Consider the following 22,150-nt stretch of genomic DNA (forward strand, 5'->3'; position numbering starts at 1 on the left):
CAACCTTGTGCCCCTGATAACACACGCATATGCGTTAACAATGTGTAGGAATACGGACCGAGAACGTTAATGTTTTACAATTGTTTTCGAAAAACCAAAATCGAAAATTTTGTGTTATTGTCTGGTTATTCTCGGAAGAATAAGTATTATGTTTTTTCAATACCTACATAGAATAGAATGCAATTATTTTTACTTTTGTTACATTTAATTGTATCGTTAAGAATTATTGCCGAATAATTGTGGCAGCAGGGGCATTCGCTTTGGTATAATTTTCTAATAAAACCCTAAGGGCGATTGTCTATGAAAGAAAAATCGAATCGGTACCGTTCGTGAAAGCTTTGTTACATGCAGTTTTATCATGAAATGCCGATCGATTACTCCCTCCTCTTCCTTTCGTTTCGTCATCTAGATCCATGGCACACGGCCACTGTAGATATCTGTTGAAGAAAAAGCAACACAACAAACAGCATTTCCGCCAACAACATGTTTACAAACTTCAGATCGGCTGGCAAAAAGCACCTACTCAAATGCGTCCACACGGACGAGATGCAGCTTGCATTTTCCAGATAGTAAAAAAATCTTGGACCAAACCATAAACACATAAATAAAGGATTGGCAGACAGATAAATAAATCGTTATTGTTTAAATTTATCGCAAAAGCTGGAATAGAAAAATCATCACACATCACCATTGTATGATATTTTAAATACATATATCCACGGTAGATTTGCGATAGTCAGTGAGTAGATAGTTGCCTTGGTCTAGAAAATATAGTGAGAGGTCGCCTAGTGACTTTTATTAGAATAAACAAATGATATTATGTACAACGTTACATACGTACACATAAAACACGAAAAGTAATAAAGTTTACATCTCTGAGTTATGCGCGACGGCAAGTTTTACGACCGCCGTCCCTGCGTCGCCGCCCCCGACAAGGGTCGAAACGGCACAATTTTCGGTTTTAGATTAAATTTTATCGGTTGGCGGCGGAATTGATGGCCGGCGGGTGGTGAATCAGTACAGAGATGGACTCCAAAATTTATGACCGCTTGCTTAGATGCGTATCGCATACATGCCAGCATATATGACATTGTACATATCTCACCACCCAGCTCGAACCTAATTGATTAGGGCGGAACAAACGACAAAATATGGTAAAAAGGAGCCGGGCTCGTGTTGTAACATTTGCACGACAAAATACAGAAAAGAACCACGAGTTTGATAATGGAATGACGATGTACGATGTACTATAACAACTACCCACTCTTATCGATTTATTCTTCTTGTTTGGCCTTAGCCGAGGACTGTGCCGTGTACGCTTTTTACCAGTTATTTTTGTTTCCATATTGTCCGTCACCTCGTTTCATGTGATTTAGTTGTCCTTTTGTTCAAAACTCCATTCCGAAAGACGACCGCCTTTGATTGTATGGCTACATTGTCTCGTAATTTCATTTGAAAAAAGAAGAAAAAGCCGCAAGTCAGCCAAGAATTTCGGTTAGAGGGGCATAACATCAAAGCAAATATTTCCCGAAACTGCTGGATAAGGGCGCATTAGGCCAGCCACTATTTCTTGTTTGCGCTGACATAATAAAAGACCGCAGCTTTACGGACGGCAACGACTCTGTTGTTGTTGTTTAACGTAGCGTTGGAATAACGATGATACTACCAGCTGATGTTACTGTTGCTGCTCGTGTTGGAGAGAAAACCCCGAAAAAAAAGTGTATTTATGTTACGTTTTTCGAATACAATCCCATTAAGGATGAAGCAAGGCCCCTTTACGATGACGAAAGGGTCTACTCGGAATGTTTCCTTAGGATAAAATAGTCCTTGACTGAAAAATAAACTCAATTGAAAGGAAGGAAGACATTTTATGTAACTACGCAGACTAAGCAATTAATTTCATTTCTTACGAAAAATACCATCTTCGCATTTTACTTTCTATATCTATTCACATTATAAAATTACCACAATTTCATTACCAATTTGAATAATTCACTACTTTCAATTCAGAAGGCAGGGCTGGTTTCAAAAGCGACTAATTAAATATATTCAGGTGAAATGAAATGCGGTCAGTAGGTACATTGTGGATTTTGAGTATCACCACTGAATACCCACCTGACTCGTTTGAGGTTATAACTCACAACATTTAGCTAGCCGTTGAGTTGTTTTCTTAGTTGCCTAGCTGCATTAGAAAATGTCAGATTTTTTAAATTACCTGCGAAATACACCTATATATATATGTATATAGTTATATACCTATGTTGGTACATACATATGGGAAACTGCTTCAACGAACCAATGGCAATGATAAATAGTCTGAAGTGGCAAATACTCGAAAATTCTATCGCAAACATCTCCAGCCGTAGAAGGAGCTTGTTATCATGACGATGGTGGCGCGGAGAGCGGCGTCGACGGGCAGATAGGGGGTGGCTGATGGCGTCGGCGTCTCCGGCGTCGGCCTGACTCAGCATCACCCTGAGCGCAATCGAAACTCGAATCGTGGATTGTACGCTCGACATGTTTTCGTACATTAACGACATTCTGCGTTCGCCGGCACTGAACAACCATTTGCTGGCTCTCTCATACGACTTTCTGGGTAAATATTGAGAAGCTTTTACTCGGAATTAGCTAGTTTCTGTATACTCACAAATAAAACGCGTAAACATACGTATTACGCACGGTACACTTACCTATAACGGAAAATAGCGGAAAATGTATACACATACTTCTTTTTGGACGATTGATTTGACCAGTTTCATAGAAAAATTGGTCGGTATTTTGCCAAAAGTACCTGACGTGAATTGCGATCTCTAATTTTTTTGTTCTCATCAGCCCCTATCAAACCGAAGTTGTTACGTAGAAGAAAAGACGATTAAATATCAACTAATAGGCCATATATACCAATTTAGTGATAAATCCATGTTAAATCATTAACCAAGAGTTTTAATGTCGTTTATTAATTTGATTACATGCCTTTCGGTCTGAGCAACTATTGTCTAAATGAAGTATTAGGTCCAACTGCAGGACCATGGCCTTTCAGCCCAAATCATAATTCTACCATGGATTCCGACCGTGAATGACTATGTTCGTAAGAATTCACGATGTTTAGACGGAAAAGTAATTGATATGTCACAGAAAATTGTAAGCGTTGATAAAATGTTAATATAAAATATTGTACATCATTTAATTTACGGTCAAGGGTTAACGTGCACATACTAAAATAATAATATGAATAAGGTAATATTTCACAGTAAATGTATCTAAAGTCGTATTGGTAAAGGTGATTGCATCTTCACGAAACTACATGTAACAATTTTTATTACAAAACTCGACTTCTAGAACTGTTGTTAAGGATGTAGACATCAAACGATACGAATGATACGTATAAATCACGCCTTTTCGGAAAATTCTGGCCAAGTTTCCATCTCTTCCAATAACGCTTTTCCAGGAGACAAAGTAGACACAAGCTGACTTGCCCCAAACAGTTTATAATTTTTGTCTATATAACCCAACATTACACCCATCTTGATTAATTCCTTACACGCTTTTATTTGTGCTTTGTATGGAATTTTGGTTTTAAAGTCGCCCGTTATCGCTATCCCTAAGGATTTTCTGTTATACCCGAATGTATGGGAGCCCACGCCAGTCCAACCTCTTCCTTCGTAGACCTTACCGTCACCTCCAACAATAAAATTGTATCCAATATCCCACCAGCGTTGTTCTTCCATGTGATACCTTTGCATCGATTTTATTAATTTTTCACAAGCTGTAGATGTGTTGCAATTTTGAGTGGCAGTATGACAAATTATTATTATATCGACTGGACCAATGAGTTTAATAACGTCTTTTGGGAATGCAGCATTCCATTGTTCGCGGGGTACTATCTGTAGAGCTTCTCTTCTGACGATTGCTGTTGCTGAAAATTTCTAATATACATTTACGTACTTATTATATGATTATAGTATCATATTATTGTAATACAAAATAAATACTTGGTATCGCCTCTGTAATGGATACATATTCTGGGCTACTTTCCGACATTGATTCCATCAAGGGATTCGGTGTTACTTTGTGTATTTTATAGTGTAATCTCACCAACATATCGATATTTTGGACCGTTATCATGGTACGAATTGTGAATAAAAGTATTGCCATTAGCAAACCAGCAGTTATAAAATACAATAATATTTTTATTTTCTTACAAAATAACTGCGTCGAATAACTGTGATCGTCATTTTCTAAAAAAAAAATTATATCACTTTCCTTATCTTTATTATAAAAATCAAAGATCTACACATCCACCAAGAATTATTTATATTGATTTGCTATGTTCACATGTTCACAAACCTTCCGAAAAATTTAGCTCGGCGATACCAGACTGGCTTTTATCACATTGACAATTTACGTTGTTGCTAGTATATTTCCCTTGAAGTACATTAAAATTATCGGAATTAACTCCTATCATTTCTTTATGGTTCTGTATCAAAACAATCTTAAGAAACGTAAAACTTTTCCTTCAAAATACATATATTATACTTATTATTAAGTTTAATTGCTACATGTATACCTGCTTACCTCAATTAAATTCAGTTTGTTCTTGAAAAAAAACTAAATACACTGCACGCTCACGTTTGCAAGATATGTATAAGTGAAAAGTGACTGTGATATAAAAGAGATGACTGGAAAGCATTACAAGGTCGCGAACGGGGACTCACTGTTTTTATATCAAGTAAATAACCGAGTAAACAAGTGTGGAAGTGTGTAAATTTGTACATATACGTATATTTTTGTTATTGACGGTGCTGTATCGTCTTCAATAGGTATTCTTCGATTATTTCGTTTTCCTTTTATAAAACTACGAATTGTTTCAATGTATTACGTACGCAAGACAACTGATAAAGTATAGGTAATGCATAATGATTAAACCTATTATATAAATTTAATTTAGTAAATCAATTTTATTGTGCAGTTCTTAATGACGTTTCGAATGAATTCGTTGGGATAACCATAAACCGATGCATTTTCACAATTATTAACCGTGTTAAAAAACTATACACTCCGTTGAAAACCTTATCTAAATTGTTGGAATTTAATTACACTGGATGCAAGGAGCCATTATCGTAAATTGTTGCAAAACAGAATTTCCTTCCTATTAAACGTAGCTTAGTGTTTGTACATTACTTAACTGATAACGATTTTGCCTGTTCTCCGTCTTTCTCTCCATCTCCCGCTGGTTGCATTAGTACATGGGTAGTTTTCGCGGAGTCGAAATTTGAATTTAATATAAGGACTCATTTTTGCTCCATTTAATTTCATTGCAATAGTACTTACTTCGCGTGGTCAATCACTTTTCACAAACATCCGCTAAAAACACGTAGATCTATCTAGAACATTGTAAAACATTCTTAAACATCTGCAACGTTTTTAATGTTCTTATAGGCAAAGCGCCAGGGAGTTATTTACAAAAGGCAGTTACGATTTCGTTACAAACATTACATTCACGTCTATACATGATTAAAATTTACCCGCCCCAACTTCAATTGCCCATCAGAAGTAGGAGACCCAAAGCTTATTCGTTGCAGTCTCAACCATCAACGGGATCAGCAGTGGGTGGTTTCAAGCAAAATTAGATAATAATTATGGAATACTTATTATACAAACACGTGAACCAAATAAATATTTTCATCATAAACAAACATTAACCGTTCGTAAAGGTTTTTATATTTAACGTTTACTGGGCAATATCAATAAAAACTAGGCCATTAGCGATAATAAACTTTTTATGAATCGTTCGTAAGTTTCATCTAACGACTAACCTAAAAGTGGAAGACACTCCGTATAATAATAGAAAAATGGAGAACAGATAGCAAACACACATTATATTTACAAACAATAAGTACTGTTTCCTTCTTTATAATATCCTGTTTTGATGTTCGCAAACGTGGATGTAGCAGTTCTTTAAACGTTCCGTAATTAAACCAAATGGTTGGCACTATTGGCGGATCTTTATAAAGTGCTTCTCTTAAATGTACAATTAACGCTTTGTCATTAATGGCAACCATTTATATCCGATCCATTGAACTCGGGACTAGGAATTCGGGAGCTTGATAATATCGTGTTTGAGAGTAATACGTGATACGACCACGTCCAACTTCTTAATGCATCTGAGAGAAGAATAAAAGCAAAACGGACATAAGATGCATGGAATGGCTTGGAGCCAGTTTCCGTTTTCGGGCGAGTTCCGGTAGTGTAGCGTAGAGGGTAGAGCTAGCTGTCTGTGATGGCAAGGGACGGGAATGAAGCTACATTAAACGGCTAGAAACGATTCTTTCTCCCGACGCGACCGACGTTCAACATGCACCAGTTTTCCCGCATAACTTTCAACAAGTCTCCTAACTCAAAACTCCAAGACTTAATATCCAAATCTCCTCTTCCTTTTCCCATTTCAATGCGTTCGCTTTTATTTAAAAATTACTCTAATGAATCAAACATTAGAAGTTACGAATGGAGAATGTTTGGACTTTGGAAAAAGATCTTGCTCTACGAAATCCATGATGCTTGATGCTACTCCTTAATTTTTTGACGTTTTTCTTATAATTTAAATTCGACTTCGAAATTGGCATGCGTTTCATTCTTTTGATTTCCATGATTCATAAAATGTGTAATTCAATTTTGATAAACACTTTTACAATACTCCTTTTTTTCGTGCTAGATAAGTTTAAAATTGAACATTTGTAGGATAATTTGGTCAACAGTTGTTGGCTAAGGGTGGGGGTTGGATTTAACCGCTTTAATTATTCGATTTGGAATCGGTAACATCCCCACATTGGCAGAATGTTAACGTACACACACCAGTGTGTGCACATATATGTAGGCCATGATGATTGCAACAACTGCTTAATGCGCGCAATTAAAGCAGATGCAATGTCTCAAAATGCGCACTGCGGTCGCCGATACAACGACCGCCACAACCGGACATACTCCTATTTACTGATCCGTGCAATAAAACACACGTAGTAGGTAGGTACACAGAGATTATTAAATGTTCTCGAGCAAATACCCACCAAGTAAAATTTATCGCTCCATCCATTACGACTCTAATAAGTATCGTAGGTACATTTCAGAATGTAGCTAAACCTCTGAGGTCATTAATATGCAATAGGCACATGAAGCTATGTACGTATTATATGCACGTTTGTAGATACTTGGGGATCAAAACTGAAAAGGAAAATCTATTTCGCGTAAGGACGAGATTTTTTATCATGTCACCTATTAATCTTTGTGTTTTCAATTGTTTAGAAAATAACAAGAGAATGTTTGGTTTCAGTTGACAGAAATGTTGATGTACGGCATTATGGGAATATCTAATACTTTTAGAAGAGAGTGGCTAATCTCTAAACAGAGGGTGTTCGTAATAATTCAGAAGCGTATTTTCTGCAAAATCGTTTCCTGACAATGTTCCCGCTTAATGGTTTTTCAAAATAACGGGTCGCAGAGGATCAGCAAAGAATACCAAAAACCACCCCACGTGTATATTATACGGTCGCTCTTGGGATTAGATGCGATAAAGGCAGTTAGGCGATGCTCTAGCCAATAATTGCTTATTAAATTACCCTTTGCGCCGCGTAAATCCTGCTTAAAGCACAAGTATGAAAAGTTAAATCGTCCCGATCGGTAACAGAGCTGTAACGCTATTACGCTTCCACCGCTAAAGCTGCGCCATAGCGAGCGCTATACCTACAGGTACCCGAAACGTACACATGCAAACGATATAAGCAATACACGCTCCGTTATCGGCGTTATTGCAATTTCTACTTGCAAGTCGTTAAAGGTTGTTACACGCTATTGATTTAACACTTATGCCACACAATAAGCGTCAACCTTAATTGTCTTCACCTACTCGAACTACTAACGGGGATGACTCTAGCCTATATTTAGTTATAGTTGACGTTAAGCAAACCTCCATCACGTCGTTTCAGGGAAAACGGAATGTCAATACATGAGTTATTCTCCTACAGGTGAACATTCCTATTATAATTTAAACTTAGCTGTTATTCTTTATTATTTTATTACTTTGTTTTTTGTGTTTCTATACGGTTTTCGATCTCAGCAATCGTAATAAAAACTACCTACCAACTGTTATGTGCACAGTACATTTCATATTGGTAGTAGTTTGTAGTAGACGTTTGCAGGAACCGAATCTGGAGCCTGTCACCAGTCGGAATGAATGATACAAGTGTCAAGTAAATCAGAAAAGTTTTTTGCACGCGAGCATTAGCATAAGTTGGGTTTTAAGTTGTGTGCTGGGGACATCCCAGCGGTACCGAATGTGGAAATTAATTTACTGTCAAGGCTTCCTTTGCTGTCACTGAAAAGGTACAATTTCCTTACATAAATTAGAGCCAGTAGGGCGGCTTAAGGGTCTCGCACGTCAGCGAGTGTGTTTTCCCTTATACATAACACACGAGTCACTACTAACTCCACGCAGACCTTTTGTTTTAATATTCTTCATTCCTCAAATTTTATCTACCTAGTTGTATATACTAAATGTTCCAGAAATCAGTTCGTTTATTTAATCTTATTAAATCGCATAGACAAAGTTGAATGTCGTCATTTGTCCTTCCGTTACTACAATGTCTTAGAATTAGGATTAAAAAAAAATAATTCTACATAGTTTAAATAGGAAACGAATTGATTCCATCTGTTAACTCTGTACTATGGGCAATCAGAATGTCAGTCTCGAAGGACCATTGTTCATTTACGTCAGTTTGAGTTTCCTAATATAAAACTTTTGAAAAGCCGCATTGGTAGCCAAACAATTGTTACGTTTTAATATTATAATATTATGGAATATGCCAATACTGTTCAATCAATAAACTACACCGAAGCGAGTTTTGGTTTGATTTGTTCGGAAAGTCTTTTGAGAGGTGGAGAAGAGTGCTATGGTCGCAGTAAGAACGAAATAAAAATCCGTTTTCCAGAGAAATTGAAATGGTTGACGTGTCCTTTATCAGGGTGTTCTTTGGAACGTCTCGCATTAGTGCCACATTCGACATCGGGCAGAGTTTTCCTTATTCGGCGACCAGATAGGATAGGTGAACGTGTTCACTTGCATACCGATATATGCAAAATGCAGATGTTCCATTATGTCCACGGCGGGCGCGATGTCGAACAACATCGGCCCCGATTGTCATGGAAATGAGGAAAATACACATACATGCACTCGTGGATTGTATTTACATGTCTATACACGGGTCTGATATATTAGTCCTTCAGGCGACTGTACAGTCGCCATAAATTTGTCCGCTAGATTAGCGTTTTCTTACCTTGCGGAATTTATGATGACAGCACTAGCTTAACGTGTTTACTGCCGGGCTCTTCATTTAGTTCCTTCTTATTCGCCCTATGCACTCTCCTTTTCCTTTCTCCTATCTTGGTACCGACGACTTACTTACGTACATACCCTCTACCCGTAAGTGTATACCTATACTACGTCCTGGAGAACGGGAAAACATTTTTCTTCTTAGGAACAACGCATATTTGTTAGTTTTTATTACGTATTTGCTTGTAGGAATAGGTTTGTGTGCGTGCGTGAATGTATGAGTGTTGTAGCATTTGATTAACAAGGTCTCATGTCAACGTCAGCATTAATGCATTTTCGTTAGCGGTACTAGTATGGGTAGTGATTCGTATTCTTATTTGAATAAAAAATTAAAGAAGGGACATAAAGCGGCCGTAAAAGGTGTAATTTGGCTGCTCCGAGTCGGTCTAATTATTTTTATCTGAATCGCGATCGGGGCATTAAGTCGTTAAGGGAACCATGCCATTTCGTAACTTTTTTTAATTATGGATCGCATTATAAATCACTGCCCATTTGCATTGCAAAACATAATTATTACTTTACATGTCCATGTCCGATAATCTTCCGGAATCATCGGGAGTTGTTAAACAATTAAAATGTTTACGTATACTGGAAAATGAGTTACCCACAAGTGTAGCCTGTGTGGACTACATACCTAAGCGATCGTTCTTCCACAGCATTTTAACACGCAACAACGCCATTTGGATGAAAAATCGGAAAAAGGCGCTATCCTAGCGCGTTTGCTTTATCCTACGAGCAATTTATGCTACGTTTCTATCATTGTGTCACTTGTGGATCTTTGTATATTATTAGAGCTGTACAAAAAGTTTGCTTCCATTCCATACGTCAGAAAAATGTCTGTTACTTGTCTAAAAACAATTTTAAACTACATATTTTCAAGTTGTAAAATTTGGCGAAGGCGCCGGGTAATTCCGACAATCTCAAAAATAACTATTTAGCAAACATTTAACCATTCAGAATTTACGTTGTTGCGTTTTAAAGTTATTTCTTTCTTAATGCATACTTGCGTCGGTCTTCTGATACCGGCTTGATAAAAAGAAATTTTTACATTATTCGTCGTCGCAACCGTCTTCAGTATCATAAAAATGCTTGCTAGAGAACTAATACCGAATATTACAAAACTAACATCGGACAAGAAGAACCGGCTCACAATATTATTAAACGGTTCGTATTTTAACGTTTTATTGAAAATTGATGAGCATGTTGATCTTCGCGATAGACTTTATTGACGCTAATACAGATACTAAAATTTTTATCACGGGGGTTGAAACGACAACGATGGATTCTCTTATCAGTCGTTAGGATATTTTATATTGAGCTGATGAGATAAAGTTACCCGTCTAGTTACATCTTTACTACCTTCCCATCATTGCATGTTTTATTACTCCAAGTGCTCGGATTCTATGTACGTATACCACTATATATGCGAACGAATTAAAAATTGTGTAGTCATTCAAAGTAAAAATAAGTTGTTTTTGTACGTACCTACGTGCAGATACATCACAATTAGGTTAAAGATTGTATTTTATTTTTTAAAGAATCATAATCATCATCATTATTATAAGGTTTTCAGTCCAAAGATTGATTAGAAACTTTAACTTTTAACTATTTTCGAGCAGTGGTACAGTAGTCTAATTAAAGTCTACCTCTGCAACTCTTAATTCCCGTTTCTGCTTCTAATATATCTCTAAGGCAGTATGAGAAAAGGTATCCTACCAACCTATTTCCCTTAATTTTTATCGACATTCATAGTTTCCTCTATTCTCCTCCTCCTGTTGTTGTTCCTGTTCGTTTCTAACTCTTTCTATCTATATGAAATTTTTAACATCCCTCTCTGTAACACCACATCTCAAACGCTTCTAACCTATTCCACAGCGGCGTTCGTCCGCATTTTTTACCCATACAGAGCTATGTCCTAAACATACGCCTTTAATAATCATCTTCTAATTTCTAAATTAAACGATCTCGAGCACAAAAGTGATTTTTTGAATGGGTTCAACTAGTTTATAAGGTATACCTAGATGCAGATATGTAATGGAATATTGTGTATTGTTTAGTAGCTTGATTAATTAGTACGTAGTGTAAATGGATAAACAAGTTTCAGAAAAATGAGGAAACGCCGTGAGTTATGTACCATTAACGAATGAACTTCTGCTTTGGACGAAAACGACGAGAGATAATTTCACTTAAAGTTTTATATGATTGAGAGCAAGGAGATACAAGGCGAAAGGAGACGGGTACTTGAATCAACTTCTACATATACCTAAGTACATATAGCTTAACTCGTTATCACTACAGATACTTTTAACTTGTAATAGATAACACAAAGGACCGAATAGAAAAGTGTGAAAGAGACAGAGAGAATTAGACACCGTGTTAATTAAAAATGCTCGAATGTGCTCGACAAAATCGACAAAAACAATTTTTCCACTTATTTGCATCCAGCAGCAGGCCGGGTCTCTTAGCGGAAAATTAACGAACGACCGATTAAATTGGAATGGAAATTCATTTAAATTAACGAAACGTGTTCGTACCGATTTAGAACTTTATAATTAAGCACTTTTCACACGGTACCGAACTAGGTGGGTAAGTGTGCCTAACAATGGTAATCTGCATATTTATTACTGCAGATCCCGCTTCCAACTAGTCATCATTATACGTATCTACAATTAAAGCATTTTTGTTCTCCGTATTTCAACATCAATTTCTCATCTCTTACTTTTAAACAAACGAAAGCCACCGTACATATTTTTATTTGCTTTTTATGAGAAATTGCATATCATAAGCAAGCTCAAACCGAATCCAGTGTATATGTACAATTGACATCGACACCGCTAAAATCAGCAACTCGGAATATTTCCTGTTGGCTCAGATTTTCATTGAGAGCTTAACAGTCAGGATGACGACGTCCCTCTGGACGCTATCGGCGTCGCCGTCGTCGTGTGCTACTGTTGCATGCGTTCGTTCTTCTCTTCATGTAGAACCGGAGGCAGCCGACATAAAATGTTATGGCTGCATTGCATGTTCGTCGCCGAGCAGGTTCACGTTATGAGTGTATGCCAAAGATCGTATATTTCGAGTCGAGACTGTTAGCAACAAACGAAGTACATAACGTAACGGTCCGAGAACCGGGGTGGCACGGACGGGCGGGGGTGGAACGTCTAATGTAATGCCGTTACCATGTGTTGTAAACACCGCCGCCAAATATTAAAGGCGGGCGAAACACGTTAACTCTAAAGAAACAATATTTAAACAGTTTTATCCTTCTACCTTATCACATTGCAAATCTGAACTATATGTATAATGTTTGTTGGTAGAAATTGTAGCAATAACATTATCAGAAATTTTCATACTCATAATCCTGCACTTTATCTACGATCTTCAATTTATTCATCGTAGGGTCGGTTAATTTAGGAATTTTAAAAACGGTGATCTATCTTAGAGGTTTATGTTTGAGGCTGGCCTCTGTGAAACACGGACGATGACCGATGCTAAAAAGGAAAAGTTAGAAGCGTTTGAGGTATGGTGTTGTTAAATGTAACGTAGATAGAAAAAGATCGCGAGGTATTAGAAAGAGGAGGAGAACAGAGGGCATATAATAGTTAATAAGAAATAGTTGAGGCAGGTTGGTAATATGCTTTCTTAGACATGAAGGCTGCTTACAGTCATATCGTTAAAAGCAAGAACAGGAGTTAAGCCGGGTAGAGGTAGACCTAGATTTGATTAATGTTCGTAAATAGTTAGTGATGTAGCTTACTTTAGTTTTCAAGAAATGCGAAGATTGACTCAAAATGGGAAGAAGTGGAGGTGCATGTACAAACAGTCTTTGACCTTTAGGCTGAAGACCATTGATGATGATGATGACGATGGTCGTGAATTTGAAACCTGTTTAGACACGCACTAACATCTCCACTCTTTCTTATCTTAACCAATCATTGCATTTCCTTAAAACTAGAACATCCCGCATCCTCAAATATTTGTAAGCAGAGATATAATCAAGGTCTATCTATAATAATAATAATAATAATAATAATAAACCTTTATTGTAGCATGAAGCTAGTGTGTTACATATAAAAAATATTACAAAAATTCTTATTTCTAATATTTGGCTTATTTAGAGGATACTACACAAACTATCAATGTTCTTGTAACAGTAGAACCTTGATTTTTCTTTTGAAATTTTTATTGTCACAAGTTTTTATGTGTTCTTGAAGAGAGTTGTAATCCTTTACTCCATTGTAAAAGATGGAGTTTTGGGCTAATGTTTTGTTAAGTCTTTCTAAATGTATGTTATTTTTATTTCTAGTGCCATAAGTGTGAAAGTCTGCATTTATTTTTATTAGATCATTTAGGTAATGCGGCATCGTTCCTTTCATTATTTTATGTATAAAGACAAGAACATTATATTTGATTAACTTACTTACACTAATCCAGCCTAACCTATTTAGCCATTTTCCATTGATTTATTATAAATTGTAGAGCAGTCTCACAACTATAACCGTTCCGGAAACCAGATTGATGTGGCATAATTAAATTATTATCGGTTATACTCATCTTTTATACTCCTTTTCCTCCTTTCAATATCTCTAGCTAGCTCTTCATTTCTTAGAAGATCTGCTATCGTCCTATCTCTCCTTTTCCTTATTGGTTTCCGTAACCCCCTTCATTGTTCTACTTATTCTAAGTTCAACGAGCTTAACGAATCACCACAGATAAGAAGTTTTTATATAAGGCTTAAAAATAAGTTTAGAAATAGAATCAATTTTTTTCACTAGGGTGTATTTGTATCGCCAAAACATTAAACGGTAAATTATTGTAGCTGTTTGACATTTTTCGATGAATCTTACAACAAACACTTGATTGCATCTTCCACTTTCATATATATATATATATAAAGTTTTATGAGACCACGTACATATATATATATATATACCTTGAAGGCAGCGTTTAAATTGACGGGTTTTCGATTTATTGTAGACCAGTAAGTTAGTCTTTTAAGGACCTATAATTCAGTTGACGCCTATAGATATACATCGCTTCCCAACACAATTCTTCTCTAAGACCTGCGGCTATTCTCTCCTAAAAGGTACCTCCCTAATCGAAATCTTTCTCACAAATAGCACAGTTAGTCGTTTTCCCAACCGTCTTTCCCCGAGGACAAAATCCAACTAACTTTTTATATTTGTGCTTGTGCTGACCGCTGTCCTGGTCATCTTATTTATTATTGTCTTCGAGTACGTTATTAGCTATTAGTTGACCCCCTTAAGACGGTCATAAAGCTTTCATAACCAGATTTAGTAACTGCGAAGGTTATAACTTTTACAGCCCTAAAATGAGCGAATTTGTGTACGGGGACATTTCAAAGTATAATTTGCAACACTAATAATAACTACCATCAATTATTTATTTCTGAAAAATACAAAAATCGTAGCTGGCAGATTTCCTCTGAAACACTCGGTGCCACTCGGTGACTGTAATATATAATAAGTCTCCTATGCTTTCACTTTCTAACTGAAAAAATCTCATTCTAAACGATGTTTTTTCCTTACAATTTTTTGGAAAAGAATGACCATACAGGGCATGTTGGCGTCAGCTACTGTTCATTTTGAAACTAACTTTTAAATAATTAAACTTTGTTACTAACGATAAGAGTAAGGAAAACAAAGTTACATCTATCTTGACAGGGATTGCGCCCCTTTTCGGCGCAACATGATCGTGATGTCTTTAAATATACATCAAACATGTTGAATGAAAATGATTTATAGTCGATATATCAAAAAGAATGTAATATTTTTTTAATATGCTTTTTTCAAACTACTTTCTGCATAGATTTTTTGAATCTTTTCTGAGTGCATAATTCTTTAGGTTTATTTGATGAGAGAATAAATATTTTGTTAAACTTATCTAGATTTTAGGAAGCGTGTCTACCTACTTAATAAGGGCATCATTATGATAAGTTTGCACAAGAGAAGGGAGAAATGTGCTAAACAATAAATGTAGTAATTTATTCTTTGAATTTTATCTCGGAAACTGTAAATCATGCTCTGAGAAATTGGAATGTCAAGCAAAAGCATTTTCGCTGATGACGTTTGACCTTCGTATAAGTTTAAGTTTATCGCTGTGCCATCGATCATTTTCATCGCAAACAGAATACAAATCGGATTGCGAATCAACAGTGAGAAATAGCTACACGGTTGCCCACCGTTTGCTTTTTTATACATATTTATGACTTTTTCAAATACTACATTATTTCGGAAATATGCTAGATATTGGATACTAAATTCCGTATAGCAAAAGTAAAGAAAATCAAAGTATAAGCAGTATATCGTCATCTGTTGATGTTTGCTGCTAACTATAGTATCTAATCTATAACAATTTGAAGCTTATTTATGTGGATGAACCCACAGCGTGATCGAACAATTTTCTCTTGTTTTTAGTTATTATCATATAGTTTTCTTTAATATATATTTGATCCCTCAGGAACATAATATCGTCGTAATTCTGAGCTGCTGTTGCTTCTCATCTCATTTTAAATTAGACCAAAAATAGCCACTCATTTATTTTAGTAGCCACTCAAATTCTAACAGATTTTCGATGGTTTTTTATTAACCAATAGTAGTTAGTAGTTAATTAATTTAATAATGATTTTCGGTGGTCGATAGGTTAAATACTGCTATGAACAGAAACGAAAGATTATTTGCATCATCAGCAAGTGTTTATATCGGCAGAACGATAGTGATTGCATGTCTAATTGTAGTAAATACTAATTAGAACAACAATTTCACGGGCAATTGTCGAAATATCTCCAGTTCTCAGCAAGTTAAAACGACGTAAACATTAGGCTTTCACCACTTTGTAAACTATGATAATTACGTACCGATCCTTTCAATCGAGGCACGAACGGACCAGATGGTAGGGAGCAGTTCTTAAGAACAATTTTGAATTTTGGCAGAAAGTAATAGCTAATGTTAATTTTCTAAACTTTGAAATTATTCTGCTTATTGTAATACCTCTAATCGCTCAACATGCTTATAAAAATAGAGGAGTGTCTCCTAATTTTGGATACTGCATTATCTTTTGTAATTGAAAATACTAACAACATTTTTCGCTTATAACGTTTTCTTTAAATAAAAACTTGTGTAAATTTAAAAACTGCAATAATTTTGCTTTCTACAAATGTTTCATGTGAAATTTTGCTCCTGTAAGGAAGGAGAAAAAAGAGGTTTGATAGGAGGAAATATCTCTTCAACGGTAAAAAGCAAAAAACGTAATTTTTACATTTTTCGTTTAGGCAGATAAGGCTTACGATTGTCGGTGTCTTGGGACTAGCATCTCCGTCTCGGCGGAAACATGCCCGCTTGCACTATCAAAATTCGCGGAAATGAGAATATTTTGTTTTGCGTCGTGCGACACAAAACGAAGGGTGAATATTAAAAATGAAGGGTTGAATCCATTGCCGTGTGCCATCTCCGTCTGACTCATTCCGTTTCTTATCACAACTAACAAATCAACAGTCGCAAAAAAATCGATTTCCCTTAACATTAGGTTTTTGTGCTAATAAAAATAAATGGAAATCTAAATCGCCTATTGACGTTTCGTAAGCTCTGCATTTCGCTTCTTCAGGACAAGCTTGATGCGAACCACGAACCATTCAACCGAAACCCCAAAAGATCGATAGTAATGCAACGGCTTCTATCAAAACGGGTATATTGTGAAGGTAAAGCTGATAGTTGATTAATTGAAACATGTCTAAAAAACTCCATTTCGGTTTGCTATTCGACTGAGAACTATCGGATTTCACTGAATCCGGCACCGCACTGTTCTAAACAGCGGCGATAAAAAATGAACACAATCGGACTGGCCTACAAGTGGAAGTAATTAATTAAAAGGGTGCGATTGTTCCAGGATTTAGACGTCACAACGACGACGACGGGTCCATGTTCTCAACCCCGATTGAAACACACACACACACACACACACACACACACCACGACACTACGAGCTTACGAGGTATCGTCAAAAACAAAAACGACCAGTGGTTCTTAAAAAGTATGGCTCTCAATTTATTTAATCGGTCGATGGTACTAAAGTTACTAAGTAATGTCTTGACATTAAACTAGAAAAAATATATACTTAAATTAATTACGTTAGACAGTATTGATTAGCAAACTATGACCGAAGATGTCATTTCTGACATAGGTAATTCGCGGCACTGAGTCCAAGTCTAGCCTTATAATATCCTCGGGGAATTTCGCAATTCAAAATATATTATTTTAACTGTGACCACTACTGCACAAAGTAAGAGAACAAAACAACCAAGAGGATAGTCATTTTCGGGGAATCATTCATACCTTACCAACATACGAAGATTATTATTATACACCTTATTCTTAAAGTCTGAATGATGCAATTTTGACTTGTTTGGTTCTGATTTTTGATATTAGAATACGCCCCAGTTTCAATGTGCTAAGAACAATCCTGGGACTAGGTTTTAGTTCGACTTTGAAAAACATCTCGAAAGTAATTACCTATATTATTTTCTAAGGAGGCTAGATAAGAAAAACAAAAAGGAATAATCTTTGATGAATTTTGCTTTTTAGCTGAAATCTGTCCTAGCTTATTGAGATTTCGAGATAACTACCTATCCTAATCTCAAAATCAACCAACCAAATTAGCATCATCCACATATTGAGATTGTTAAGATATTTCAAAATCTGTGTGTGTTAGGGCAATTTTGAAACCAAATAACTTGTTTGCAACTGATTTTGTTAGCATGCGTTTTTATTATTGTCATATTGCGTTTCTTTTTCCTAACATTTTTTGTGAGCGTCCTGTATATTTAAAAGCACCAATTGCCGCGTCGTAACGTTAGGGGATTTGGATTAGAAACCGCAGCTCCCCCGTTCCGTTACCGAGATTAATTTTATCTTTATAGTAGCCGGACTCATCCCCTGGGGTGGGAAAATCATGGTGGACGAAATGATCCTGCCTGTGACATTTTACTGTTACCGTTATTGCGCCCGAGAAAAAATTTAGGACGACTTTTTTACAGTTACAACAAAGTTAAATGTTTTTTGTCCTCTCTTTCAACCGCAAAATATTTCAAAGACATTTTTGTTCTGTTGAACGTTTATACTATAATATTCGTCTATTCGTTCAACAACTTAACTGAGTTCATAATTTTTTGAACAATTTCTTCAGTTTTACAAAATTTTAGAATATCGTGTAACTAGTTCCTTCTAGTGAAATGTTTAGTAACTCTAGTAGAAAGAAACATTAGTTAAACAATTTTTTCACACTTGTTTTATATTGTGTTGTAACATACCACGTTAGATGTCGCAACAATTCACTTTCCTAAGTTTAAAGTATATATTTTTGGGTCATAAGTGATCACGTTAGATGTCATTAGAGTGTCATTGCTTAGCTTTAAATATAGTTTTTCCTATTTTGAATTTTTAGTAAAAACTTTTTTCTAAGATATATGCATGTTTTACATAGGTAAATTCAAAATTACAAGTAAATAATTATATTGAAATAATTGATAATTGATTTTTACCCTCAGATATATACTTAATCGATGAAGTATTATTTACATTTATATAGAACATTAAAGTTTTGTAATCTCTTGGACGAAAGTCGGAACTACAAGATAAATAATTTTCCGCTGATGAAATGCATCATTTTAGATTCAGCTTTTCCAGTTACAATTTACCTTTTCAAAGGCGACTTTGTTTATTTTAATAGTGTTTGTAGAAATCTCTTTAAAATTGGTACAGAGCAATAGATGGGTTGTTACGTAAACAAACATCGACAAGTAATAAAACACGCGGAATGCAATAAAATTTCCAGTTTGAATATTGTTACTTTATTTTTACAGTAAGTAGAAGGAATAATTTACACGCGGATCACAAAGTGAAGGTAACTTCAAAGTCTACACTATTTATTTAATCGTCCTCTTTATGATTTGACGGTTGGTATACGGGCGATTGATCATTCGAACTGATCAAACTGTCGATGGTAAATAACCGAGATTTCTTTGATTTCGTCTTCTGATAAGGTCTCGCATGCGACGAACTTGTATTCAATTCCTCTGTTGTCGAAGACGACAAACTTGGCGTACTACAACTTTTGCTCAGTAATGCTAAAGGCTGTTCCTAAAATAATATATTTAATAAGTAAAAAGAGTTTGTTTCCCGGTAAACGGGGGTATAAGAAACATTAATAAAGACAGAGCATAGATAGAGCCATCGATGAAAATGATTGGGAAAATATAGAGAAACGACTATTAAAATAAAAGATGCAGCAGAGGACGTAGTAACCACTATTGTATAAGTATATAATTAATTTTTTTCGGATTATTGTTTAACGACCTACCTGAAAAAAACTAGCCGTGCATTCGGCTATTCTCTGTCTCCTAGTTTTCCGTCTTCTGTAATTTCCTTTTTCAAACATGTTGATAGATGTAGGGTCCAGCATCCAGTAACTACCCTTACCTCCCGCCTGCTCTGGACCTCCAGGAGACACCCTGTCTCGAGGAACTTTTACAAAACAATCGTTTAAGCTTAAATTGTGCCGTATTGAATTCTGCCAACCCTGTTTGTTTTCTCTGTAGTACGGAAAATTGTCCATTATAAATCTAAAAGCGAAAGAAGTACTTTCTCATTTAAGTAAACCTTCTACTTAATGTATAACGTAAGTCTACAGCGATTTCTCGAACTGGATTAATTGTTGCGAATTGAATAATTTTAAGTTTTCAATTAAAAATTACAGTTTATATCTTAACTATTGTTTAGTTAGCACAATTAGCTCATCAATCGGCAATATCACTTATTCAATTAAAAGAAATATAAAATCTCAACAATCATAATTGAAAATGTATCCAGTTTTTCGATAACTTTTCCTAAGTCATTCGAGCTTTCGCGGCTAGCGCTAATATCCATAAATGTTTACCGTTAAAGTTTCGCCGACGATAACTTTAGGAGTTTTTTTTCGTAGACTGGCAGGTCGAACTCTTTTTTTTGGTACAAAATTATTTAATAAAATAATATACGTGGTTTGTTTACTAACCTGTAAATTCCGCTTAATGTGAGCCTTTGCTTGGGAGAAGAACTTATTGCCATTGCTATCAGGGCGATATACGAATAGGGAGGTTTCTCGGGGCGCGGCTGTTGAAGTTTGACCGGGATCGGAAACCAAAGATGCGAACAATAGGGATACATATATCTCTGACCGAAATAAGGGTTGTAACAAGGGTGATGTAGCCAGTCGCAAGAAAAACAATCCGTCAGATTATCCAAACTATTGTAGCTGTTTAACGTTTCTAATGAAAGTGGGGAAAACATTTGACGGCTTTGACTGAAGAAAACGGGCTTTCTATTAATTTTTTTCCACACAGTTTTTCTATAATTAATTAGAAATTTCAAATTTAAAATATGTATGTGGCAATGATCATGTATTTTCTTTTAAAACATATTTTAATAAATAACGAAAATAAAAAGATTTGAAATGTTTCACATAACCGAACTAGACAACAAAGCTTTCTATTTTGTGATTTATTATTGATATATTAACAAGTTTATAAATTAATAGGATTGAAAACTTAAATAATGGATAAACAATAAAATTATGACAAACAACTATTGCTTATTAAAAATTTCTGGCAACAATTGTTTATTTGTATATTGTTCAGTAAATTTTGAAAACAAACAAACAAATGCATAATAATATTATGGGTAATTAATGATATAACATGTCGTTTTTTACTGCATAGGTATTTATAAATTGATAGCTGTACATAAACAATAGCATATTGTATGAATAATACGGTACCTACAGATAATAATTTGGAATTTCCGACCGAAGGAACGAATAAATTAATGTTATTTAAAATTTCGAACAAAGTTTTTAAAGTTGTTACAAATTAAAATTAGTATCCACAAGTTTCTTTTCCATCGTTAGCAGAAAATTTTCATTTCCGGCAATCATGAATTTAAAAAAATGAATACATTTCTGGACATATGTATTTTTACAAACCTTTCGTTTAATTTTGATTATCGTTTATCCCTTAATTAGACGATGCACACTTTAGGAAGGAAGTTGTATTCGTGTATTCGATTATTCGGAAAAAACTGTATCTGTCGCACATTGAGCACTAAATGTTCCTCGGCGAATCCTGTGGTTTAAGTCACTTCCAACTCCCCTTCCATTAAAAATTCCCGTTCCGTTGTTAATGTGTAGAAAAGAGGACGCCTTACTGTCTAACACGTCGAACATGTGTTTAAATGTTGACAAAACACACACAACCACCCACATAATAATCATGACAATATGTAAACAACCCCGACAATGAATTAGGCTCCTTCTGACTTTAGCTCATAATATATGACATCGTTAACGGACTTGATTTGTTTTTATTTTTTTTGTGTGTGTTTGAAAAGGGCTATTTACTTTATTCTTCGAGGCCGAATTTTATTATTTTTCGGTGAATAGTTATATAATTAAAATGCTAAACGTTTCATGCTGTGATAGGTATGATGTTTTTTTATTCAATCAAATACAGAAGCCTCTGTAACTTTTCAATATTCACTATATTAGTCGAAAAAGTCTACAATTAAAAGACTTAAAAAACCGAAACAATTGTAGAGTTTTTAAACCAATAAAGTGAACATAAAGCTGCAGAGAGGATATTATATTTGATTAACGATCTCGAAAATTATAATAAAAAATTGTTTCAAAACTTTTTAGAGTAAAAGATAATTATGTGTTCAG

General features: G+C 35.3%; 2 protein-coding genes across 2 annotated transcripts; both read right to left on the reverse strand.

Moving 5' to 3' along the window:
- Positions 1 to 2,938: 2,938 nt before the first annotated feature.
- LOC108741042 (peptidoglycan recognition protein-like) lies at positions 2,939 to 4,683 on the reverse strand. Its single transcript, XM_018475631.1, has 4 exons — positions 4,576 to 4,683; positions 4,348 to 4,514; positions 3,993 to 4,238; positions 2,939 to 3,916 (listed from the first exon to the last, which is right to left on the reverse strand). Exons 2-4 carry the CDS (start codon positions 4,463 to 4,465, stop codon positions 3,390 to 3,392), a joined length of 891 nt encoding a protein of 296 aa, XP_018331133.1. The 5' UTR covers positions 4,466 to 4,514; positions 4,576 to 4,683; the 3' UTR covers positions 2,939 to 3,389.
- A 14,554-nt stretch (positions 4,684 to 19,237) lies between these two features.
- LOC108741043 (forkhead box protein I1-like) lies at positions 19,238 to 21,809 on the reverse strand. The gene is made up of 4 exons (XM_018475632.1): positions 21,416 to 21,809; positions 20,450 to 20,782; positions 19,757 to 20,018; positions 19,238 to 19,536 (listed from the first exon to the last, which is right to left on the reverse strand). The coding sequence occupies exons 2-4, from the start codon at positions 20,722 to 20,724 to the stop codon at positions 19,327 to 19,329; spliced, it is 747 nt and encodes a 248-aa protein (XP_018331134.1). The 5' UTR covers positions 20,725 to 20,782; positions 21,416 to 21,809; the 3' UTR covers positions 19,238 to 19,326.
- Between the last annotated feature and the right edge of the window lie 341 nt (positions 21,810 to 22,150).

Source organism: Agrilus planipennis, unplaced genomic scaffold, assembly GCF_000699045.2.
Source record: "Agrilus planipennis isolate EAB-ADULT unplaced genomic scaffold, Apla_2.0 scaffold156, whole genome shotgun sequence".
In the NCBI taxonomy this organism is placed as follows: Eukaryota; Metazoa; Arthropoda; class Insecta; order Coleoptera; family Buprestidae; genus Agrilus; species Agrilus planipennis.